A 25973-nucleotide genomic window follows, 5' to 3' on the forward strand; every position below is an offset into this window, starting at 1 on the left:
GCTATTTTGTTATTGGAGGAAGGGGAAGTATCAGGAGGAGAAATGGCTTGCTGGAGTCAGCACAGTATATAGTGGCTGAGTACAGCCCAGAGGGCCTCTGCTCCAGCCCCCACTCACGCTTTGTTTTGATTTCACTTCTGGGATGCATAGGCTATGCTTAATTCTTAGCATAGGCCGTTATCTCATGGAACTTTTAGTAAGTCTATCTCATGTGACATTTAGCCTAAATTGTAGGGAACTTAACCGAGCAGTGACTTGAGGATTAGAAAGAGCTCCTGTCTGGCTCTTTCTGCATAGAATTGAGAATCTCTTAGGACTGTTGCCATTTTTCTTTTCTTTCTTTCTTTTTTTTCTTTCCATGTTGGATTATATGTCATGGCCAATGTAGCAAGTCCAGAGACATGGCAATGGCCTCCCAGTGGTGCTGAGGATTTGGGCTGTTGCTGTCAACAGCCTCAGGAGGAGGAAAACAGCCCTCAGGATACCATTGTTACTTAAATTTTTTTTTTTTAAGGTTTTACTAATATTTTAAAACTGACCTAAGTGTGAGTTAGCCAAACTGAATTGTCTTGTGATTTTTCCTATCCTTTCTTTGTGAGGCCTTTTTTTCCTCTTACATCTCTGAGAGTGAACAGTGTAGACTTTACTGAAATGTCGAAGAGTGGTGAGGCCCCAACCTAAGGAACCCAGAGATAATATTATACCTTGTTGCTTGCACATTCAGTTAAGTAAAGTCTTTAACAGTGGCAGTGTCTCAAAAAAAGCACGTCTAGCCACGCTCCTGGCTTTAGCTGTATTGAGAACACCGTGTGAGTTGGTGCTCTAGCACTAGTGTGCTCCTCTTCTTTCTTCTAGCAGTGGCTGGCTTTGCTGGTTGGTGATGATTCAGTTTGTAGTATGTGGGGAAGCATGTTTAAAAATGCCATGAGATTGCTCAGCTGTGGGTTAACTTCTTATGTCTTATCACCTTCTTTTATTGCCGTTTCACTTTTACAGAAGAGCTTCTTAATAATTTTGCCCAGCAAGTAGGAGCCTGGAGATTCTGCCTGTACTTTCTCTCTAGCACTAGGAATGACTATGTGATGATGTACAGTTTAACGGTTTTTGAGGTAAGTTGTCAGATAGTTTTATACTCTTGCAAAGTCCTTTGTAGCAGGTTGCCACACCATTGCACTAGGCTTGAGCTGTAATGTGCAGATGCCTGGTAAGCAGTGGGAACTCAGCCCAGGCCTTCATCCCAGGTGCTGCCTCTGTTAGATGTTGGTATCCTAGACACTTGTCCATCCTTGACCCTTGACTCCAGAAAGAACAGGTGGGTGGTTGAGTCTGTGGTTAAGTAATTGGCTTGTATTTGATGATGGATGCTTTTCCCTCCATGTTACCATTTAAAAGGGAAAGATAACTAAAGAAAAAGTTTTGGGAGGAGGGGTGATACCCATAATACCTCATCTTCAAAAGCTTGTTAACACTCTTTTCACCCTAGTCTGTGCACTCTTAAAGTAATTTAATGGAACACTTTCTTGTGTCTTCTTTTTTTTTTTTTGGGGTCCGGTTGTGGGGCCTGAACTCTGGGCCTGGGCGCTGTCCCTCAGCTCTTTAGCTCAAGGCTAGCGCTCTACCACTTGAGCCACAGCGCCACTTCCGGCTTTTTTCTTTCTGCTTATGTGGTGCTGAGGAATCGAACCCAGGGCCTCAGGCATGCAAGGCAAGCGCTCTACCACTGAGCCACCTTCCCAGCCCTCCTCATGTCTTCTTTTGGGTGTTTCTGGAATTTGAACTCAACCTCATGCTTGCTAGGCAGCACTTAGGCCACACCACTAGCCCTTGGTCTATGTTAGCTATTTTTTAGATAGGATTTTCTGTCCTTTGTCTGGAGCTGGCTTTGGACTGTGATTCTCCTTCCTGTGCTTCCTAGGTATCTGGGATTATATGTGTGTACCACCATGCCTGGCTTGTTTGAGAAGATGGAAGTCTTGCTTTTTTGCTCAGGCTAGCCTATAACTATGATCCTTCTCCTCCCCATTTTCTTACCTCAAGTAGCTGGGATTATAGGCATGTTCTACTACACTTGTGTGTGTGTGTGTGTGTGTGTGTGTGTGTGTGTGTGTGTGTGTAAGAGAGAGAAGCAAGATTAGGTCTTGCTATGTTGTGTCAGTCCCTCAAGTGCTGGGATTACAGGCATATGTCCCTCAAACTTGCTAGTAGATAAGTACTCTGCTAAATGTTTTGCTTATAGGTAGTTAGTTTAAAAGATGCATGTTTATTTTTCAGAATCTGATCAATAAAATGTGGCTTGGGGTCCCGTCTCAGGATAAGATGGAAATCCGTGGCTGTCTGCCCAAACTCCTTTTGGCTCACCATAAAACCTTACCTTACTTTATCCGGAATAAACTTTGCAAAGTTATTGTTGATATTGGACGTCAAGATTGGCCCATGTTCTACCATGACTTTTTTACTAACATTTTACAGGTAAGGTTCTACCTGAGGAAACTTAATCTTGTAAACTGTTTGTTTGTAGAAGTGATTACATCTGAGTCCGGAGCAGTTTTAAGATTTAGCATTTTGGAACTGCAGTAGCAAGGTTATGGCAGAGTAGATTGCTGCCTTTACCTTGCTGTGACAAAGCTGGGCCTCTGGAATGCAGGAGGGTGAGGAAACTAGACTCCTTTGTTAACCTCTTGTGAAATTCTGTTCAGCAAGTCTTTGAAAACCTGCTTGGTGCTGCACCAGTGCTGTTGCAAGGATGGAGGACTTCGGTAGTATGAACATTTGGAGGGAAAGTAGCTGGTAAATAGTAATTAGCCAGCACCAGGAGCCTTCCTGTCATGACGGGTAGGCAACCTCATAGAGGTTGAAAAGGCTTGTGGTCTTGCTTGGTCCCTAGACTTTCCCTTGTATATCCTTGTTCAGAAATGATACTTCCTTGGTCTATGATGGGAAGAATGTTTTTCAGGGAAAGGAAAGTACCCTGTAGTTCCTGAAGCGAAGAAATCCTTCACTTGAGGTATGACTTACGAAGCTGAACATCTTTGCCTCCTACCTGTGACTCACACCTGTAATTCTAGCTGTTCAGGTGGCTGAGATGTAGAGATTCATGGTTTTAAAGCCAACCTGTGTGAAGAAGTCCATGAGACTGCATTCCAAAATAACTACCATATGCTGGACTGGAAGTATGTTTCAAGTGGTAGAGTGTCAGTTGGTATCAAGAAAGCTGAGCAAGCCTGAGACCTGATTTCAAACTTCACTACAAGTGGGATGAGGAAAAGGAGGTGGGAATATGAGTGAATATCTAATGTGTGGATTCAGCTCCTGAGTGTCTTCTTTCCCCCTAAAGCTTATAAAGCTTTGGTAGCTTAAGTAACACATTTATTTTATTTATTTATTTATTTATTTTTGGGTCCGGTCGTGGGGCCTGAACGCTGGGCCTGGGCGCTGTCCCTCAGCTCTTCAGCTCAAGGCTAGCACTCTACCACTTGAGCCATAGCGCCACTTCCCGGCTTTTTTCTTTTTACTTATGTGGTGCTGAAGAATCGAACCCAGGGCCTCGAGCATGCAAGGCAAGCGCGCTACCACTGAGCCACCTTCCCAGCCCCAAGTAACACATTTATATCAGAGTGTGACCTACATTTAATTATGAAATGACTTTAATGAGAAAGGTAAAGTGCTTCTTAAGTACAGAACATTTTTTAAAGTTTTTTTAACCTTTAAATAGTTGTACAAGAGAGTTTCAGTTTAACATGTCAATTTATGTGTACATTGCATTTTGATCAGTGTCACCCCTTCTGTCATTCCTTAACTTGCTCTTAATAGAATGTGGGGCTTGAAGTCTGGGCCTAGGCACTGTCCCTCAGCTCTTGAGCGCGAGACTAACACACTACCACTTAAGCCACAGTGCCACTTCTGGCTTTTCTCTGTTTATATGGTGCTGAGGAATTGAACCCAGGGCCTCATGCACGCGAAGCAAGCACTCTACCACTGAGCCACCTTCCCAGCCTCTAGAATGTGACTTAATAGCTACTCACTTTCATTATTTTTGGATCTGGAAACTAAAATGTTTTAAATGTTAGGAAAATGATTAGGAAGATGTAAGTGTCAGGCTATGAAAAGTGTACTTTTTGTGTGTGTGCGTTTATGTGCCAGTAGTGGGACTTAAACTAAGGCCTTATGCTGTGTGTGTGTGTGTGTTTGTGTGTGTGTGTGTGTGTGTGTTGTGTGTTGTGTGTGCGCACTCTTCAGCTCAAGGCAAGCACTCTACCACTTGAGCCACAGCGCCATTTATGGTTTTCTGGTGGTTTATTGGAGATAGGAGTTTCATGGACTTTTCTGCCCAGGCTAGCTTTGAACTGTGTTCTCAGATGTCAGCCTCCTGAGTAGCTAGGATTACAGGTGTGAGCCACCGGCGCCCAGCTAGTTTTGAGCTTTGTTAAAGCATAAGTTTAGTAAACTTAAGAATTATAAAGTTGTCTTAACAACCTGGATGTTGAAAAGACACCACAAAGGGAGATGTACATATCTTAGTCACTAATAAACGTCTCCAATATATATAGTGTGTCTTAGAGAAAAATGATGCAGTAAGAGCCTGTTTGAGTGAGTGTGTATTATAAACAAAACTTGATTACCGGGCAAAAACCTGCTAACTAGGCAAAATGCTGCTGAGAACCTGAACTTAAAAAGCAATTGCCAGGGCTGGGAAGGTAGCTCAGTGGTAGAGTACTTGCCTTGCATGCATGAGGCCCTGGGTTCGATTCCTCAGTACCACATAAGCCGAAAAAGCTGGAAATGGTACTGTGGCTCAAATGGTATAGCGCTAGCCTTGAGCTGAGAGCTGAAAGACAGCACCCAGGCCCAGAGTTCAGGCCCCATGTCCGCTACCCCCCTCGCCCCCCCCCCCCCCCAAAAAAAAAAGGAATTGCCATGTTACATATCAAAGTGCATTGTTTTTTTTTTTTCTTTTTTTTTTGGGTCCGGTCGTGGGGCCTGAACTCTGGGCCTGGGCGCTGTCCCTCAGCTCTTCAGCTCAAGGCTAGCACTCTACCACTTGAGCCACAGCACCACTTCCGGCTTTTTTTTCCCTGCTTATGTGGTACTGAGGAATTGAACCCAGGGCCTTATGTATGCAAGGCAAGCACTCTACCACTGAGCCACCTTCCCAGCCCATAAAGTGCATTGTTTTCTATGTTTAAGTTAATAGATTTTGTGTGTGTGTGTGTGGTACTGGGGTTTTAACTCAAGCCTACTATTTGATCCATGCTTCCAGCCCCAGAATTTTTTCTTAGAGTAAGATGAGAGTATGTTTTGAGTGGTTAAAAAAAGTCATTTTTTCTGAAATGCTGGCTATTGGAACCTGTTCCTGTAAGATTGAACATACAGAGATACCTACCTCACAGGTTTAGTGCCGCCGAATCCTGTCTGTACCTTATCAATCTGACACTGCTTAGAACTTTTTCTTTCTTGGCAGTTGATTCAGACCCCTGTGACGACCCCCCTTGGGCTGATCATGCTGAAGACAACCTCAGAAGAACTAGCTTGTCCCCGCGAGGACCTCAGTGTGGCTCGGAAAGAGGAGCTGCGGAAACTGCTGCTGGACCAGGTGCAGACTGTGCTTGGGCTCCTGACAGGTGAGTGGCATGGTGTGCCCAGAGCTCCCATAGGCTCTGTGCTGTTGCTGAGACCAAGTGTAAAATGGAAGTTCGGTGCTGTCTTCCCTGTACTTACCAGCAGCACATGGTAGGACTTCAAAATAAGGTTGTAACTCAATTTCTTTGTAGCCTTTTCTAACCTAGTCCTGCCTATAACTATGACTAGTCATGGGAATATGATTGACATGCTCACAATGGAGTCTTAAGTAGGTGTATAGTGAGTTCTTTATTTAAGATCATTTAAGGCCGGGAGAAATTGGAAGAGTAGTAAGATGTAAGACAAGGGAGGTGGAGGTGTAGTTCAGTTGATAGAGCACTAGACCTGTCTCATACCTCTTATGTCCTACTCACATGCCATCAAATTTATACTTCATTTTTTTTTGCTGGAAATGAAGCTTGAAATCAGGGCCTGAGCACTTTCCCTTCAAGGCTGGTGGCTCTACCACTTGAGCCCCAGCTCTACTTCCAGCTTTTTGGTGACTAATTGGAGATAAGACTCTCACAGACTTTTTCTGCCTGGGCTGGCTTTGAACCTTTTTTATTTTCTTTAAATTTTATTTTATTACTTTTATTTTTGGTTAGCTCTGACACTTGCACTCAGGGCCTGGCTGCCATGGGTGAACTCTCCTTTTGCTTAAGCCAGCCCCCATGACTTTGAACCATAGCACTACTTCTGGTTTTCTGGTTTAATTGGAGATGAGTCTTACCAACTTTCCTTTTTGGGTTGGCTTTGAACCACAGTTCTCAGATCTCAGCCTTCTTAGTAGCTAGGATTATAGACTTCAGTCATCAGCATCTGGCTTATTTTGTTATCTTTTAAGTAGTTGTACAAAGGAGTTGTCATTTAAGAAAGCAGTTTATGTGTCTCTCTTTTTAACATTCTTACCCATTCCTCTCAACCTACCCTGGCTTTGAACCTTGAAGCTCAGATCTCAGCTTCCTGAGTAGGATTACAGCTGTGAGCCACCAGCACCTGGCTAAATTAATACTTTAAAACACAACAAGGTTATGCAGTTATCACCACTATGTAATTCTAGAGCATTTGCATAACCCCAGAAAGAAACTCTATTAGAGGGCATTCTCCATTCTCCTCTTTCCCTGACAGTCACTAGCTAGGGTATGTGTCTGGATTTGCCTTAGCATAAAATGGATTCATACTTGCCATTTGTATCCGGCATGTTTCCTGGGCAGGCAGAGCTGAGCAAGGAGGGAGACATTGTAGAGGAGGTGAAAAGCTCAGGGGCTGACATCAGAAAGTCAGAGGAAAAGCTTAGCTTGTGGAAGGAAAAGCAGGGCAGAGGTTTAAAAAGAAGGCTTGTGTTTAATGTACAGTGGATTATTCATTTCACATGTTAAAGCTTTGGGTGTGGGGTGGCTTGAGGGCTGGGCTAGGTGAGGTTAGTTGCCAAAATGTGGGGTGGTACCTCTTACCTGGTGAGGTCTGTGGGCTAAGTGATGAGCTCCAGGGAGCAGCTGATGTACAGGTCTGTGAGTGGAGGCCTGTTGGGTGACCATAGTCAGAATGAGTTGGGGCCTAGAATGAGACTTGGGGAGACTTGAAGATGTATGTTTGAAGCCATGACAGGAGATGAGTTGTTCCAGCAGAAATGGTGAGATAGAACTAAGTCTATCACAGGACCTGGGGAAGGTACCATTTAAATGCTGGATGGGTACAGGGTGTGGTAGTGGCCAAAAAGAAGCAGTGGTGCTCAAGAAACCAGAGAAAATCTAGGAAAGAATGGCAACACAGGGTCAGAGAGATGTATGGGCATAGCCCAGAGTGTGTGGAGTACCATGCTGTGTCAAGGAGAAGGGTTCAGGTGGTTACCAGGTGGCTGGTGAAGATTGGTATTAGAAGAGTAGTGGGGAGAAACCACATGGCAAAGTCAGGGTGATGCAGTCACGATTCTGAATTGGACAGGACTCTGAAAGATAGCTAAGAGTGGGCATAGCTGATAGCTAGAGAAGGACGATATAGTTGAAGAGGGATGATTAAATACTGATCTTTGATCAAGGATATTCATCTTTTTTTGTGTGATAATACTGCAGTTTGAACTCAGAGCCTCACTCAGCTTATTGCTCATGGATAGTATTCTGTCTGAGCTATGCCTCCAGTCTGGCATTTTTCTGGTTAATTGGAGGTGTAGCCTTTTAGACTCTGTCTGGGCTGGCTTTGAACCTCAACCTTCTGAGTAGCTAGGATTCAGTTGTGAGCCACTGGCACCTGGCTTAGTAAATCATATTTTAAAACTTGATTCTTAAGATTGTCACATGTTGGACTTTATGTTTTGCTTAAACTCAGTTTCTCCTTTCTTGGTGTAGGTATCTTGGAGACTGTTTGGGACAAACACAGTGTTACTGCTGCCACCCCACCACCATCCCCAACTTCAGGAGAAAGTGGTATGGTCTGCTGCCACCTATGGCATTTCTGGTTAGGTGCATTCCGGGGTTCCAGTGGGACATAACAAGTTTTGTCTACCTGGTACAGGTAGACAATGGTAATGACTTAATGGTAATCCATTTTGGCCCCTTTGTCCATGTTTTCTGACTAGCTAGCTCTCTACTGTTTTGTGTGTGTGTGTGTGTGTGTGTGTGTGTGTGTGTGTGTGTGTGTGTGTGTGTGTGTGTGTGTGTGTGTGTGTGTGTGTGTGTGTGTGTGTGTGTGTGTGTGTGTGTGTGTGTGTGTGTGTGTGTGTGTGTGTGTGTGTTGAACTCAAGGCTAGGCAAGTGTTCAGCCATTTCTCCAGCTGTTTTCATCTTACTTTTCCAATTGGGTCTTGTATATTTTTCCTGGGACCAGGATTAGACTAGGTTCCTCCTATGTATGCCTCCTGTGGATGACAGGTATGAACTGCTCTGCTTGGCTTGTTGATTGATGTGAGGTCTCACTAATGGTTTCTTTCACTGTGGATTTGCATGTCAATCCTCAGGATTTATTTCATCCTCCTTATTAGTTGGGATTACAAAATGTGCACCACTACTCCTTTGTTTCTTCTCTGCTCATTATGATGGTGGTATCTTTGATCTTGTGTCAGTTGCCTCCATCTCTTTTAATTTATTGTTATCCGTTCTAGTTTGTGGACTCTTTGATTTTTGTTTTTCCCTCAGACTTCCTGGCCATGTTGCTTGTACTGAAGTTGGTGTAAGCTGGGGCTTGACTGGTCTGCTTTGCTACTCTGCAGAGCCACAAAGATGTGGCAGTGGCCTGAAGGACAGGGCGTAGCATAGGAGAGAACTTCTTCCCAGCTGGTCTATTTCAAGAGCCCTGTTGCCCAGGGCACTTTGGGAGACCAGTTTGCCTGCATTGAATTTGCATTGTAATATAAATGGAGAATGTTAAGCTTGAGCATTGTTGTAGTGGTTATTAACTACTTCACTAGTAGCTAGTTACATATCTAACTCTTCTTTACTCATCTCATCTCAGTAAGTATCTATTTCAGGAGTCACTGATTCAAGGAAAGAAGACATTGTGACTGAGTAGGAATTTTTAGTTTCTGAATGCTTCTGTTTACATCTGTTTTCACAGATGCTTTTCAAGTAGAGGACATCCTGTGAATTGGCACAAATTTCTTCCTCTATGCTAAAGGCTGAACGTGACTAATGAAAAATAATTGCCACATCTTTCTCTTCTTCTACCTCAAGAAAATAAACTGTTGCAATCAGACATCCTTAAGCCCAAACTGTCTTATGTACCCTGTCATTAATACGTGGAAGTTGAAATTTTTTCAGTTACTATACAATAGAAAATATATCATGAGTTTTTGTTGTTGTTGTTTTTTTTTTGGTCGGTCATGGGGCTTTAACGCTGGGCTTTGGTGCTGTCCCTGTGCTGTTCAGCTCAAGGCACGTGTTCTACTGCTTGAGCCATGGCGCCACTCCCGGTTTTCTAGTGGTTTATTGGAGATAAGAGTCTCACGGACTTTCCTGCCCGAGCTGGCTTTGAACTGCCTGAGTAGCTATTACAGGCATGAGCCACCAGCGCCCCGCTGTCATGAGTTTTGAAGGCTGCTTAGAGTACCCAAGTTCCATTTATCATACTTGGATTAAAAACTATCTCAGAGTTCTAGAGTATATTCAGAACTCAGGAATTTGAGCTATACAGTTATACTTAATGGCAAATGCATCATTGGCCTTTTTTTTTTTTTGGTGCCAGTCCGAGGGTTTGTGTTCAAGGCTGGTACTCTGGATGGCATTTTACCACTTAAGCCACAGCTCCACTTCTGGCTTTTTTGGTGGTTAATTGGAGATAAGAATCTCATGAACTTCCTTGCTCCTGCTGCCTTTGAACCACCATCCTCAGATTTTAGCTTCTTGAGTAGCTAGGACTACAGTGTGAGCCACTGGTGCCTGGCTTAATATAGCTGAGCAGGTTTATACTTTGGATTATTTGAATGATTAAAGTTTACAAATGATGCTGCCGTTTGGTTTTTTGATTAGACTAATACAAGGAATATTTTCCAGTTTGCCTAGTCACTAAATTTCCCCTTTCATTTAAGATTAGTTCTGTCTCCTCATAGTGGGGTACTAGGTAAGCATCCAGTAGAGCTTCCTAGCACCTCTCAATACTGTTGTGGTACTCACTTGTTTTCAGTAGCAGAAGCTGCATTTTTAGTTGACCTTATCAGGTATGTTCTGATCTACTTTATTTTCTTTGGGGTTGGGTTGGGGAATATTAGATCATACACATAAAAAGTATTTTCTGCTTTTACATATTGTCTAGTTTTTATTCATGAGATGAGGTGACGGTTCTGTATGATCCATTTAAATGTGTGTTGCCCACTTTATGAGTAGTGCTTATATACTATTATTATTATTATTATTATTATTTTTGCCAGTCTTAGGGCTTGAACTCAGGGCCTGAGGGCTGTCCTTGAGCTTCTTTTGCCCAGGGCTACCACTTGAGAGACCTGCACTGCTTCTGTTTTTTTCTGACTGGTTTATCAGAGATAAGAGTTTCCTAGACTTTCCTGTCCTTGGCTGGCTAGTTTCTCAAACTGCTACCCTCAGATCTCAGCTTCCTGAGTAGCTAGGATTACAGGTGTGAGCCACCATTGCCTAGCTACAATTTTTTTTCTTAAGCATTGAATTTTGTTATTTGAAAAAAAGTGAAATACATTAAGGCTTGGGAGGGGGTGGGGAGCTTAGGGAGGTAAATAAACTTTTAAACTGGTGTACTTCCTCTTTCAAAAATTTCTTGCATTTTCTCTGTGTTTGGTAGTTGTAAGCAAAGTCATCGGATCTTGCCCCATTGTGTGAACAGTTCTGATGACTTAATCAACATACATTCTGCTGCCTTTGCTCAGTTGTCTTTGGGCATTTACAGCACAGTCAAGTAAAACTTGCAGAAAAATTTCTTGACCCTGTGTGGTTTTGTAGAGGAAATTCATTCTGAGAAAGTACAAGGTTCAGTGAATAAACCAAACTAGTTCCTTAGTTACTGTCTCCTTACTTTCTATTTTCTAGCTTACAATTGGTTATAGTGGTGGGGCAGATTTCATTGTTAAATTTCCACTCATGTTTACAACATATTCCATTCCATTATCCCTTTTTCCCTCTTCTCAAAACAATTTCAACTTGAATAATTTCATTGTTTTATTTTTATAGTTTCTAATAATATATCTCCACAGTATTCAGCTTCCTTCATCTGTTCCCTTCTAAGAAGAAAGATCAGGGACTGCTCCTTGCATCATCTGTAACACACACAATCTGGATGTGGAAAACAGTTTGAAGTGTGGGGGGGGGTAGTGAGGGGGGGAGGTGAACAGAATTTCTCAGAATAGTTCCTCAAATTCTTGCCTCATGCTCTAATCCCAATCAGTGAGGAACACTCACATCATTATGCTGAAGGCTTGCTTCAAGGCCTTCACAGGCAAGGGACCTGGGGCTTTTGAGGGCAACTGCCAGAGCCCTCATGGCCAGGGTGAGAGAGCAGAGATAGGAACCCAGCATCCACTCACAAACACATGCTTTCTGACCTAACTTGTCCACCTCGGTCACTGTCACCACTTCTGATCACGTCCTTCTTCTCCTGGCGTTGTGTGCTGGCCTTAACCTTTAATGGACATAGGGCCTTGAGTGAGTCCTTTCACCCTCTCTGACACTGATGTCAATTTTAAGAGAATAGCTACTGTTAAGGGTAAACCAGTGAATGTGTGGACAAAGCACCTTGCTCTGGCTGCTGCTCCTTGTTGGACAGTCTCTGCCTCTTGGTCTCCTCTTCTTAGTCTGTACTTCCTGCTCGGTCAATTGGAAAAAAAAGTGTGCAAAATGAAATGAGATTGATGCTGCAGTTCTGAGTTAGCTTTGATTGTTGTTCTTTAGTAAAAGTGAAGAGACTATCTTTGTTACACAAATGCTGTGCAGTTTTTAGTGTAAGGTTTGCGTACACACGGATGAAAAGTTTGTAGAGCAGCTTGAGTTGAATAATTCACACCTTCCTACTTTTCCAAACTCTTGTTCAGGTGTGTATCTTTGTGCATTTGCACATCTTTTCATGGATACCTTAAAAGCTACCTATTGAAAGCCAATCAGAGGATCAGTCTCAGTACACTGCCTGTGATCTCATTCCCTCCTTTCAAAGGTTCTTGGGATATTTTCCTCTCATTTTACTAAGTTAAGGCTATGGGTAGACTATTGGTTGTCAGCTGGGGTGTTCTGCCCTGTAGTGTAAGGTCTGGAGAGAGGTGGTTAACACAGCTGGAGGAGAGCTTCTGTCCTGTAGTGAATGGAGACTGGGATGCTGCTAATCTACAGTGCAGCGCATACCAAGGCTTTATTCAGCCCTACATTTCAACAGCGCTAACTAAGGTTGAGAAACCCTGAGGCAACAAACTTGAAATTTTAGTAAGTTAAAAAATAAAAATAAAAAAGCCAAAGGGAAGAATGATAGGATTTTGTAGGAGAGTTTCTTAGAGTTGTGACAGCCACCATGGGCAGCCTCCAAGTTAGTAAATATACTATACTCTGCCCATATACTTTTTTTTTGTCCTGGGCGTTTTTTTGAACTCTGGGCCTTGAGCTTGCTAGGGAGGTAATCTACTCCTCAGCCACACTTCCAGTGTCCCCCTTATCCTCCTTCCCCCCTTTTTGGCTCTGGAGCAGGGTCTCACTTCTTGCCCAGGTACAGTCCTAGACTACAGTCCCTCTATTTTAGGTTTCTCATTGTAGCTAGGGTGACAGGTGCATATTACCACATCAGCTTCTTCCATTGATGGTGTCTTTTCTGCCCAGGCTGGTCTAGAACCATGGTTCTTTAACATCAGCCTCCCAAATAATATTGTAAGTGTAAGCCACTGTTGTTCAGTTTTTATTTATTTATTTTTAAGATGGGCCTGTGTAGCACATGGTCACCTCTAGTAGAGAACCTCCTGTCTCTGCCTCCTGAGTGCTATCTGCCTGCAGTCCACTCTGCCTGGTCATGTTCCTTACTTAGATTAGAAATTGTTATTTGGTGATGTGTTAAATTAATTTTTCTCTTTTGAAGATTTGTGTTGTTGTTTTAATAAGTTTTTCATTTCCCTATGTCTCAGCTTCTATATATTTTTTTAATTAATTAACTTATTTATTTATTGTCAGTCATGGGGCCTGAATTCTGGACCTGGGCGCTATCCCTCAGCTCTTCAGCTCAAGGCTAGTGCTCTACCACTTGAGCCACAACGCCACTTCCGGCTTTTTCTGCTTATGTGGTGCTGAGGAATCAACCCAGGGCCTCATGCATGGGAGGCAAGCGCTCTACCATTGAGCCACCTTCCCAGCTGCTTCTATCTTTTTTATATGAATTTTTGTTCTTGGTTTTAGTTTTTAACTCATTAGTATCTAACTTTATGATGTTAAGGCCTTTTATGTTATGAACATGTATTTTTTTCTTAAAACATGGTTATGATTGTAGAAGATGCAAGAAAAGGAAACTTTGGTAGGCAGAGGCCTTTGGTAATATTACTACTCTGTTTCCTGGGAATCTGCTGTTCTACAGATCTTATTGAAACCACATTTAGGTCAGAATAGTGAGACTATAGCCAGATTTTTTTTCCCTCAAGAATCAGTATTAGTTATTCTATTTTGCTCTGCTATTAAGTTTTTGTAGTGTGTTTGTGTGTATATATATATGCATAAGCCAGGGATTGGACCCAGGCTTATGTGTGCTAAGCTTAGCAGCGTGTGCTCTGTCACTGAGGTAGACCCCAGCCCCTATTCTTGGTGTTTAACGCTGAACATGATGATTTTATTTTTTATTTCATATGTGACTATAAGCTTTTTCTGGGGGAAGAAGAATTACTTAGAGTGTTTGTGAGGGATTTGATACTGGTTATTGTAAAAGCTTCTTTTAAATTTCCAGGTGACTTACTAAGTAACCTGTTGCAGAGTCCTAGCTCAGCCAAATTGTTGAATCAGCCTATCCCCATCCTCGATGCGGAGAGTGAGTATATCTGTTCTTTGGCCTTGGAGTGCCTGGCCCATCTCTTCAGTTGGATTCCTCTGTCTGCCAGCATCACCCCGTCCCTCCTCACCACCATCTTCCACTTTGCCCGCTTTGGCTGTGACATCCGGGCCAGAAAGATGGCATCAGTGAATGGCAGCAGCCAGAACTGTGTCTTGGGACAGGAGCGTGGCCGGCTTGGTGTGCTGGCCATGTCCTGCATCAATGAACTCATGTCCAAAAACTGTGTGCCTATGGAATTTGAGGAGTATTTGCTGCGTATGTTCCAGCAGACCTTCTACCTCCTGCAGAAGATCACCAGGGATAACAACGCCCACACGGTGAAGAGCAGGCTAGAAGAGCTTGATGAGAGGTAATGCAAAAGGTGGAGTCACTGTGCTGGAGACAGGGCTTGTTTGTTACGCCATGCCACGTGCTGTCTGTAACCTGTTTAATTTCAGAATATGGGCCTCCTGGTAAGGAACAGAAAGGTAGGTGGGTATGTACAGCAAGTCCAGACTGAGCTGGAAGGGCTAGGGTGGTTAAGGGAAGTGAGTTGAGTGTGGAAAATGGCGGTGGCTTGTGTAGGCCTGTTGTCTCTCCTCCCTGTTGTCTATCTCCTGTCCTGTCCACGCCTCTGTCCCCTTCCTCACTATCTGCCTGCAGGTCTGAGGTGTGCAGGAACCAAGAGCGTGGCCCCTGCCTACGTAGGTGAGAACAGAAGAGGCTCATGGAGGTACAGGGGTTCTGTTGCTCTTTCTCACTGGATGCTGCTTGTTTTCCAGCTGTTTCCCAGTGGGCATCTTGTGGTATATAGGAGTGTTGTTAGTATCATAATAAGTTTTACACAAATGATGCCTGTTCTTCCAAAGACAGGATAAATACTGATGAGAGGGCAGTCAGTGTGGCACGTGTCTGTATTGCTTTGCTACTTCCTCATGAATAGAGCCTAAAATTCTTCAAGCCTGTTTTCATAGAGTCCTTTAGGATATGAGTTGAGTATAATAGTCTTGAGACAGGGTTGCATTATTTATTTCTTTTGCAGATGATGTCATGTATGTATTTTACAACTTTCACTGATAAGGTGCTACTGCTATGTAAAGATGAAGGCAGTTGAGGCCTGCCTTGTGGACTGTTGAGCAGCGTTCAAGTAGATGTACTGGGTTGGATTACTCAATGTTTACATAGCTTAGCAGTAAAATTTATTAATATTTCAATTTATTTTCCTTCCATTGTCTTTATTAAGCTCTAGAGTTATTTATTTTCTTTTTCTCAAAATATGTAACAGAATATAATGTCAGCTATCTAAAATCAACGAAGTTTTAGTGCTCTATTATCTTTAGTGCTTTTTAAATTGGATACAAGTTTTTGTAAAGTTAAATTGATACAGAAGATTATTTTGATTCCATCCGTTATAAATAAGTTTTATGTGATGCTTATTTTGTAAGATCAGGAAAGAAGTAGTCTGAGAAATAATTTCAGTATTTAGTAATGACTTTTTTTTTTTGCCTGTCCTAGGACTTGAACTCTTGGTCTGGGTGCTGTCCCTGAGCTGCTTTTACTTAAGGCTAGTGCTCTAATACTTGAGCCACAGCTCCACTTCTAGCTTTTCTGTGATTAATTGGAGATAAGTGTCTCATGGACTTTCCTGCCTGGGCTGGCTTCATACTGCAATCCCCACATCTCAGCCTCCTGAGTTGCTAGGGTTACAGGTGTAAGCCAGTGTAAGCCTATCAGTAATTTTTTTTTCCCTGTCCTGGGACTTGAACTTAGGGCCTAGACACTGTCCCTGAGCTTCTTTTGCTCAAGGCTAGCACTCTTACCATTTGAGCCACAGCACGATTTCTGGCTTTTTCTGTTTATGTGATACTGAGGAATTGAACTCAAGGATTTGTGTATGCTAGGCAAGCACTGTACCACTAAGCCACATTTCCAACCCCACCAATAATTTTTACATGACTTCAGCTGCTTCAGTAGTTACACAATTTCTTATCCTTTCTAGTTTTGTTTGAAGAAGGGTTGGCTTGCCTTCATGTGTTAATTAAGAATTGAACTACCTGTAGCAGCCAGCAACTATTAATTATTTTGACTTTTCCTTTTAAAGCCCATTGTGGCCCCCAAACTGTTAGGGTTCATATTCAGTTGGCATAGAAAGTTGTCATGGATTATCTGTGTGCTGACTTTGTTCTGTGTAACTTTTGTGCTCTTGCTTTTTTTTTTTTTTATTTAACCCTAACTTCCTGTTGCACTGGAAGTAGAAAGGTGACATAAAGAATACTGTGTGCTTATTTCCTGGCTTGTGGGTCTCACTACTAATTCTGAACATCTCTGACAACTCTTGGTTTCTGAGCTGCTTAACCAAGGCCTAGGCTTTTCTTCTCTTCTGCCTTTTTTCTAACTTTCTTGTTCATTAGCAACTATATCAGAAGGTGGGCAAGGGAAAGAAAACGAGGTGAAATTGAATCTTTACTGAACACCTGTGGGTTTGTGGTTGGTCCCCTCTTCTCTGTTTCTCCCCCTCCCCCTCCCTTTTTTGTCTGTTTTTTGTTTTCATGTGCTAGAGATCTAACTCATAGCCATGACATGCTAGGCACATGCTCTACCACTGACCTGTAGCCTAGCCCTGTGTTTTAAAAATTGGGTTGAATTTTAAAATAAGATTGATTTTGGTGGATATCTTGTCTCTGATTTCTCTTTGTTCATTTTGTGGGCAATGGGTACAGCTTCCTAAGGAGCAGTAAGCTTGCTGCTGTCATTGAAGATCCATGTGAGAAATATAACTTCAACAGAGGACTGAGCAATTGCTGCTCCTGAGTATTAGTGGTTGGTGGACCAGAGAGAAGCCCTTTGTATTTTTCTGCCTCTCAAAACTATTGATCTTAGCTGGGCATCAATGGTTCATGCCTGTAATACTTAGCTACACAGGAGGCTGAGATCTCAGGATCATGGTTCAGAGCCATCCCGGGTAGCAAAGTTTATGAGACTCTTATCTCCAATGAATTATCAAAGATATGGAAGTTGCACTGTGGGTCAAGTGGTAGATTGCTAGCCTGGAATGAAAAAACTCAGTGATAGTGCACAGGTACTGAATTCAAGCTCCAGGACTGCCACAAAAAACCAAAAACAAACCTATTGATCTTAATACCTTTTTTCCCCCTCCCAATATTTGGTCTAATCTTAAATCTAAGATCGAATCCTTATTGAAACAAATTAACTTTATTTATTTTTTAGGGTCCAGTCATGGGGCCTGAACTCTAGGCCTGGGTGCTGTCCCTCAGCTCTTCAGCTCAAGGCTAGTGCTCTACCACTTGAGCCACAGCACCACTTCCGACTTTTTTCTTTTTTGCTTATGTGGTGCTGAGGAATCGAACCCAGGGCCTCATGCATGCAAGGCAAGTGCTCTACCACTGAGCCTCCTTCCCAGCTTTTTTTTTTTTTTAAAGTTGGTCATGGGGCTTGAACTCAGGACCAGGGCACTGTCCCTGAGCTTTTTTGCTCATGCTAGTACTGTACCACTTTGAGCCACAGCTCTACTTCTGGTTTTCTGGTGGTTAATTGGAGATAAGAGTATCATGGACTTTCCTGCCCTAGCTAGCTTTGAATCATCATGATACTTAGATCTCAACCTCCCGAGTAGCTAGAATTACAGGCCTGAGCTACCAGCACCTGGCTGTGACTTTATCATTTTGTTGGTGACTGAAGTGTGACTTTTGTAGGTGTGTCCATCTCGTTTTCTAATCACCTTTTGGTATTAGGGGCTTAAAATGACAGTTTTGACATGGGTGTGATGATGTGTTGTGTGCTTAGTAGAGAGCCTTCTGTCCGTGGCCCTTACTGTCCTGAGAAATGACTTAGTGAGCAGATGCATGGGGAACACTGGGCTGGGAATGGATGACAGTCTCCTCTGCTACCAGAGTTACAGGGGACCAGTGCATTACCTCTTTGGCTCTCATCTGCCAAATGGGAGCATCAGACTAAATTGTCCCCAAGGCCTATCTAGCTCTGAACTCCCTTGTATTTGAAAATCCCTGTAACATGGGCTAAATGTACTGACTCAGAGCAAGAGAGGGACAAATGAGCCCTAGGGTTTGAGCCTGAGCCTGTACACTTGGATACCAAGCCCTGTAGCACCTTGGTCTTGGTCTGAAGCACACTGCATTCTAATGTTGGCCTTCCAGCAAAGAAAATCAACTTCGAGATTTGCCACGTGAAGTGACATTGTCATCTGCCCATCAGCTTCTTTCACTATCCCTTTCACTTCGGGTGGGTTGTACAGTGAATGAGTTAGAAGTAGGTGAGTGAACACACTAGTTGGTAACAAGCCTTGGAGGGTGTGTCTGAGGATTAAAGCTGCTTTTCTGCTATGTTGCAGGTGGTAATGGAATGAAGGGTTGCCTGTCCTGTAGGTAATTGTTGTAGGCCTTTATATTTTTAACTGAAAACATACCCATTTTTCTATACTTCTGCACTGAAAGAAATTTGAATTTCTTCTAAGGAGCTAGCTGTGTTTCTTATATCTTGTTGTTTTCCTATTTCATTTAGCTATATTGAGAAGTTTACTGATTTTCTGCGGCTCTTTGTGAGTGTTCACCTACGGAGAATTGAGTCTTATTCCCAATTCCCTGTGCTGGAGTTTCTGACGCTGCTCTTTAAGTACACATTTCATCAGGTAAAACACCAGAGCCTTCTCTCTCCTCCCCACACCTGCTCCTGTTCTTAAACATGGGTTCAGTGGGCAATTATGTAAAACCAAAGGAATAGCTAGAATTTGAGTGGATGTTTTAGAGATTGGGAGCCACATGTGTGTGTGTAGGAAGGACTAGGTGTAGGAGAGTATGGTGCTTGGATTAGACATGAAATAGAACCTCAAAGCCCTTAAGAAAAATTAACTACAACAGTCTGGGCTCTAGGACCCTGCAGAGACTTGTTCTTCTCTTCTTTTTTATTTATTTATTTTATTTTAAAATTTTTATTTATTTTTTTATTGTGAAAATATCGTACAGAGGGGTTACAATTACATGGGCAAGATAACGAGTACATTTCTTTTTTTTTTTTTTTTTTTTTTTTTTTTTTTTTTTTTTTGGGTCCGGTTGTGGGGCCTGAACTCTGGACCTGGGCACTGTCCCTCAGCTCTTCAGCTCAAGGCTAGCACTCTACCACTTAAGCCACAGTGCCACTTCTGGCTTTTTTCTTTTTGCTTATGTGGTGCTGGGGAATCGAACCCAGGGCCTCATGCATGCAAGGCAAGCACTCTACCACTGAGCCACCTTCCCAGCCCCATAACGAGTACATTTCTTATCAAGCATTGTTGCCTCTTCCTTTGTTTCCCCTTCCCATCCTTCTCATTCCCCTCCCATCTCTCCCCCCTCCCCCCAAAAGTTGTAAAGTTTGTTTTTCGACATAACGACTTGTACATCTCATTGTTGCACTGGGTCCACCTGTATCCCTATTTAAACGATTTTTTTTTTTTTTCCCTTCCCTTCCACAAATTATACCAACATCAGATACAGTGAAAGCAGGGGAGGGACATACAAAGCAACAAAGAAATCATCTTATAAATATGTTAGAAACAATTGCGTGAAAGCAAAAAAAACATTTGAATGTTGTTCTGCTCTTCTAACTAATCATTTATCCCCGTCAGTTCCTGCTTTGAGATTGCTGTTAGCCTGCTTGACAGCCCCTTTTTGCACAGTCCTGCAAGGTGATTGACAGCTTTTTTTTCCCCTCAGTCTATATTAGAAGACCATGGCTATTACTTCCCTTACATCCTTTGAAGCCACTCTGATTTATTTTTGGTTTTGTAACGGTTTGTAGTGGAAAGAGCATGGGAGGAGGAGGGTAAAGGAACTTACTTCTGTCTGTGACTGAATGTCGTATCTCTAGACAGTGATTTCTTTCTCTTCAAAGTAGATTTGAATTGAAGGAGCCTTTTTCCACACAGTCTCAGGTGTTAAGATAGGTTTTTATTGTAACCAGTTTGCCCTGCCTTGCCTTTTGTCTTTGCCCTGTCTTGCCTTATCTCCTGATGTATTTGTTGTTAGGTTCCACAGGGCCCAATGGTAAAGACTGAAAGCGCCCAGTGGTGATCACCAAGGAAGCAGGGAACTCTAGACGTATAGTTCTGCCATTCTGGTGGAAGTAATCACTTGTGTGTGTGTGTGTGTGTGTTTCTGAGCAATAGTTGGATTAAGTGATTTCATTAAATGGATTTTTTTTTTTTTTTGGTACCATAGCCTACTCATGAAGGTTACTTCTCTTGTTTGGACATCTGGACACTGTTTTTGGACTATCTGACAAGTAAAATTAAAAGTCGTCTTGGAGACAAGGAAGCAGTTCTTAACAGGTAAATGTCAGAAACACTGATAAATGGAAGTAGTCATTTTTGCCAGTTGTTCCTGGGGCTGAGGGGCAGCTGCACAGCTGCTCAGGGAAACAGATGAGTTGTTTAGGCAGTAAAGCCACTGAAAATTTCATTCTTCTTTTAATATCTGGGTTTCTTCAAATTCTTGCCTGATTAAAAAATACATAGTTGTTAAAATGTATATGAAACATAAATCGTTATTTAAATTGTATATATGTACCTTAGGTATGAGAATGCTTTTTTGTGTGTGTGTGTTTTAAAAGACTCATTGTAGACATACAAGTAAGTATTTGTTAAATGAATTGAATTACACATGTGATTTGCTTTCAGTAACTAACTGGGAGTAAGAAGGAAGTAGTTTGGTATATAAAAGAGATGGTTGCTCACATGTTGATAATTAATGTTGAAGTTAGTTGGTAGGGATTAGGGTTTATTAAGTTCTTATTCCTATTTGTATATGTTAAACATATATATATTTGTCATGAAAAAGGATATGTATCTATTTTTAGAACTAGGAAAATGGATGGAAGAACTTAAGATAAATTATCCATTATCCTATATTTAGAGATAATTGCTTTTTTTTTTTTTTTTTTGCCAGTCCTGAAACTTGAACTCAGGGCCTGGGTGCTGTCCTAGAGCACTTTTTTTGGGGTGGGGTGGGGTGAGCGCCGGTCCTGGGGCTTGAACTTAGAGGCCTAGGCACTGTCACTGAGCTTTTTTTGCTCAAGGCTAGCATTCTACCACTTGAGCCATAGGGCCACTTCCAGCTTTTTTCTGTTTATGTGGTATTGAGGAATTGAACCCAGGGCTTCATGCATGCATGCTACCACTAAGCCACATTTCCCCTGGAGCTTTTTTTTTTTTGCTCAAGACTAGCATACTACCAATTGAGCCATAGCTCTACTTCCAGCATTTTTAGTGGTTAATTGGAAATAAGAGTCTCATGGACGTTTCTGCCGGGACTGACTTTGAACCATGATCCTCAGATCTCAGCCTCCTGAGTAGCTAGGATTATAGGTGTGAGCCACTGATACTTGGATAGACAATTACTTTTATATTTATTACTTTACCTTTTCAACACATACTGTAGGAGAGGTTTGTTTTCTTCCCTGTTTCCCAAGTCAGATTTTCTTGCTATACAGGAAGCAGAAATCACTCTTTGTGTGTGTGTGTGTGTGTGTGTGTGTGTGTGTGTGTGTGTTGCCAGTCCTGGGGCATGAACTCAGGGCGTAGATACTGTCCTTGAACTTCTTTTGCTCAAGGCTAGCACTCTACTACTTGAGCCACAGCCCCACTTCTAGCTTTTCAGAAATCACTCTTGTACAGTGTTAGTGCTGCTGGGTGGGAGAGCAGGGAAGCTGGGGATTCATCATGCTAGGAAAGAATGGAAATGTACCATTCTCAGATTGTGGCATGTACCATTCTCAGATTATGGCTATATTTCAAGCTCAAAGGAGGCAAGAGTTCTGTTATATAAGTAGTAATAGAATAGTTTCCTAATACATTAAATCAGAGTTTTCTATTTCTTGTGTAGACACGGTTTACGGTAGTTACAAGTGATCCAGCACCAAGTACTTTATACACTTATTAGGAAGCATCTTAGGTAGTACTCAGTTTGGTTGTAACTCTTGGATTCTTGCACTCTTCGGATGAGGAGGTTACTGCTCATGAAAACTGTCCAGTGGATGAAGGAGTGTGGACACCAAGACTGGGCATGAGATAATCCTAGACTTGATTTCTGGTTTTATAGTTTTCTACTTGGATGTACTTGGGTAAATTACTTAGCTTATATAGGCTTGTTTCCTCATTTGTAAAATAGAAATCATGATAGCAGGGCTGGGAAGGTGGCTCAGTGGTAGAGTGCTTGCCTTGCATGCATGAGGCCCTGGGTTCAATTCCTCAGCACCACATAAACAGAAAAAGCTGGAAGTGGCACTGTGGCTCAAGTGGTAGAGTGCTGGCTTTGAGCTGAAGAGCTGAGGGACAGCGCCCAGGCCCACAACCTGCAAAAAAAAAAAAAAGAAATCATGATAGCAGTTTTTTTAGACTGTAAGTAAACTAACGTATTTAGAATGTTTGACACATTGTAAATGGTCAAAAAATGACACCAGAAAATGGTGATTGTGTTAGTCAGCCTTCTATCACTGTGAAAAAGTACTCCAAGAAAAACACCTTAAATTAGGAAAAAGGTTTTCTTAGCTTATGGTTTCAGAGGTTTCAGTCCATGGTCACTTGGCTCTGTTGCTTTTGGGTGTGGTGAGGCTGAGCATCATAGAGAGGTGCAAGTGGTAGAGCACTACTGATCACCTGATTGTGAATTGGGGTGGGGGAAGGAAGGAAAGGACTAGAGATAAGATCTACAAGCCTACTTCCTCCTGCCAGGCCCCACCTCCTAATAACTCCTTTAGCTTTGAACACAGCAATGGCTTATTCCACTGCTTAGGTAGTGCTTTTGTGATTCAGTTGCCTCTGGAGGCCCTACCTCTGAACAAGGCTAGGCTTCACCAAGCATCAAGCCTCCTTATGTGTCTTTGAAGGACCCTTTGTAGCCAAACTTCAAGAGTGGTGGAGTTAGTGACATACTTTTCCCCCAAATGGGCCAAATGGGGAGGGAGAAAGAGGAAAACTCCATCTGGAAAGAGGTTGGGTTGTTTCTGTAAAAACCCTTTTACACTGGTATGGTTTTATGAGTTGTTAAAATTCTAAATAGAATATTGGCATTCCAAGTTTAAGCATTTGTTCTTCTGTTTGCAAGCACTATTTTTGTGTTTGTAGAACAGCTTCTAAATTGCAGTGGGATCAGGCCACGTGTTATTGGACACAGCAGTAGATACTGGTTTTTAGTGAAGTGGCAACTTGAAGTATTGGTGCTTTTTATTATATCTCTCAGGCTTTTTGAGAGAATAAACTGAAAAAGTGATTAATATGAAAATGTGTTCTAAAGTATAGTCCAAATGGGAGGTGTGAAGGGTGGGTTCCAGTAAGAAAGTACACACTAGCAGGTAACTAGTATTAAACATGCATGTTATTACTAATCTGTGAAGGTTATTGTATGAACTGATGGAGCATTTCCTTTCCTGATAACAGTGCTTCTTTTGGTCAGGTGTTGTGCAGCTACATTTCCTCCTGTAAGACAGTTAGGACTCAGGGAGTCACTTATATCTAGTATGATGTCCAAGTTTATTATAGTATTGCAATATATGTATTATATATTTAAATGGTCACAGTGGTAGTGATGACAGTAGCAACAGAAATGGGAAAATATCACTATTACTTGACTGCGCTACCCCCCTGGATAACCAGTGTCTTTCACCTGATTTGCCTGTGTGGGCATCTGATTCTACAGTCATCCCTGGTTCTGGCTGGCCATTTCAACAGTAGTAAGTTTTCTCATATTTCATGATTTATACTCTATTTTGCACATTTTATGATTTATATTATTTTTTGCCATTCTAGAGGTAGAACAGGGCCTTGGACATGCTATGAAAGCACTACTACTGAGGCATATCTGAGCAAATTACTTTTTACATGCAAGCAAAAAACAAAAGCAAAACAAAAGAACAAAATCTCTCAAAGCCAGTGTTTGATATGTGCTGTTAAGGAGCTACTGTGGCTGCCGTCTGCCCCACAGGCGCCCCCTAGTGGTATAAGCCAGCAGACCACAAAGAGGAGTGGATACAGGCGAACTTTCGTTTTTGCAGTCCCTCACGCATTTACACTGTGTATGTTTAAAAAGCTTTTAGGTTCAAGTTTTAACAGTTTGGCAATCACTGCTCCATAAGAGTCCCTGTATTGGAGGCATGCTGTTTTTGTAGGAGCAGCTGATATTATTGGCTACTGGTGATTACCATGTTTATTTTAACTGAGAGCTCCTAACTGATCAGAAGCTTTTCAACAGATGGAACTATAGGCCCTTGCTTTTGTAATCACATTTGTGGCTTGAGCCAGAATTTCAGAAGCTACTGATCTTTCAGGAAGTAGTCAAGTGTTTACTTGGTATCTTCAATTGGAAACATGAATGTGGTTAAGTCTCAGAAGCAGCACTCATTTCCTGTCGCTGTGGTTAAAAGGTTTTGCATTATTCCTCGCCAACTAAGTGCCAGGCATTGTGGGTGGGATACAAAATTTTTTTTTTTGTTCTCCCCACACACAAAATTTTTGAAGCATAAATGTACACAGATTTATTTTTGGTCCTAGGAGCTTAGAAATTCAGAGTGTACATGTTCCTTCCTAAGTGAGAGTACGTGAGAGTTTCTTGATCAGAGCTAGTGAGGCTGGCCAGTGTTAATGGGATAAGTGTTCTGTAACTTGCCTTGCTGACAAAGCTGCTGATTGGGCCAGTTATCCTGGTTGCAGTTGAGATGGTTATCAGGAAAGGTGGGAAAGATACAGAATCCTTTTCCTCATTTGCACTTGGAGTTCGCCTTTCTCACCGCTATTGAGAAAATAGAGCTGGTGTTTGTGTAGAGCGGCTGAGAATAGGCACACATTAAATGAATATTAACTGTTACCCACTCTTTTCATGCTCGTCAGTGTGAAGTCACCTGTGTAGGAACTTATTTGTACAGGAAGATGAGGCAATGTGAGTGGTGAAGCAACCCATTGAGTCAGACCCTGCAAACCTCCTTGTCACATCAATACTGGCAAGTGCTAGCCACAGACCAACAAAGGGATCCTAGGTAACATGAGATTAGACTGTAAACAAATGTGAGTGGACATGAGAAAATTGCTGCATGAGAGGAAGAAGTGCTGTTGTTACAATCGACGTTCGATGTAGTTAATAAAATGTGTTAATTAGGTTTAGATCAGAAGTCCAGTAGCCTTCTAGCTCCTACTAGAAGAACTTTATGCCTCAGTTTGCACATAAGAGTTAGTGAATGACATTTTAGTTACCTTATGAGTTGACAAAGCTAGTTATCTAATCATAACTTTATTTTTAGCATGCTTGCACATTTCTTATTTGTTTGCTTATATTTATTGGCCTCTATCATGTAGTTGCTTTAACGTGGATCATTTGATCTATTTTTGAACTTTTTGAGTTCAGTAGTTTTCTTCCATTGTGTACAAATACTACTCCTAATCCAGTCAAAACCTCGATTTGGCTTTTCTCACCAGACTTTTAGATACTGCCTTTCATTTGCCTTAAAATACTTTCTAATTTCTCTTGAAATCTCTTTACTGTTTTATTTCCAAACATACGGGATTTTTGTAACCCTTTTACTGTTTTCTAGTTAATTTGATTATGATCTGTTACATAGCTTGTATGATTTCAGGGACTTACTTAGAATCACACACTAGTGGCGTATGTCAGGGAGGCAGAGGTAGGGTAGAGTTTAAGGTTAAGGCCAGTCTTGGTAAAGATAACAGTGAGACCCAGTCTCAAAACCAAGATTAAAACAAATGGCTGAGGGCGTGGCTCAAGCATAGAGCACTTGCCTAGGACACACAGGCCCTGGGTTCAGTTTTGAGCACTGTGAAGATGAAAAAGAGATCAGGGAAAGAAAAGAAAAATACTTTGCATGCAAAAAGTTTAACCAAGAGAGGTGGGGACAAGTAA

At 42.1% G+C, this 25973-nt stretch overlaps 1 protein-coding gene across 3 annotated transcripts in view; it reads left to right on the plus strand.

Annotated features, from left to right (window-relative positions):
* The window catches only part of Xpo6 (exportin 6), an 87839-nt gene that overhangs the window by 29348 nt on the left and 32518 nt on the right, over positions 1–25973 (plus strand). For 2 of the 3 annotated variants that reach the window (XM_042666582.1, XM_042666583.1), the window contains exons 3-9: positions 997–1109; positions 2272–2469; positions 5459–5618; positions 7962–8039; positions 13975–14428; positions 18598–18724; positions 20289–20398. In XM_042666582.1, coding sequence (XP_042522516.1) covers positions 997–1109; positions 2272–2469; positions 5459–5618; positions 7962–8039; positions 13975–14428; positions 18598–18724; positions 20289–20398 — 1240 coding nt within the window. Of the gene's footprint in view, positions 1–996; positions 1110–2271; positions 2470–5438; positions 5619–7961; positions 8040–13974; positions 14429–18597; positions 18725–20288; positions 20399–25973 lie in introns of those variants that run through there. The other variant, XM_042666584.1, reaches the window with a different exon arrangement.

The sequence above is a fragment of the Dipodomys spectabilis genome, unplaced genomic scaffold, assembly GCF_019054845.1.
Source record: "Dipodomys spectabilis isolate Male_0828 unplaced genomic scaffold, ASM1905484v1 ptg000366l, whole genome shotgun sequence".
Classification (NCBI taxonomy): domain Eukaryota; kingdom Metazoa; phylum Chordata; class Mammalia; order Rodentia; family Heteromyidae; genus Dipodomys; species Dipodomys spectabilis.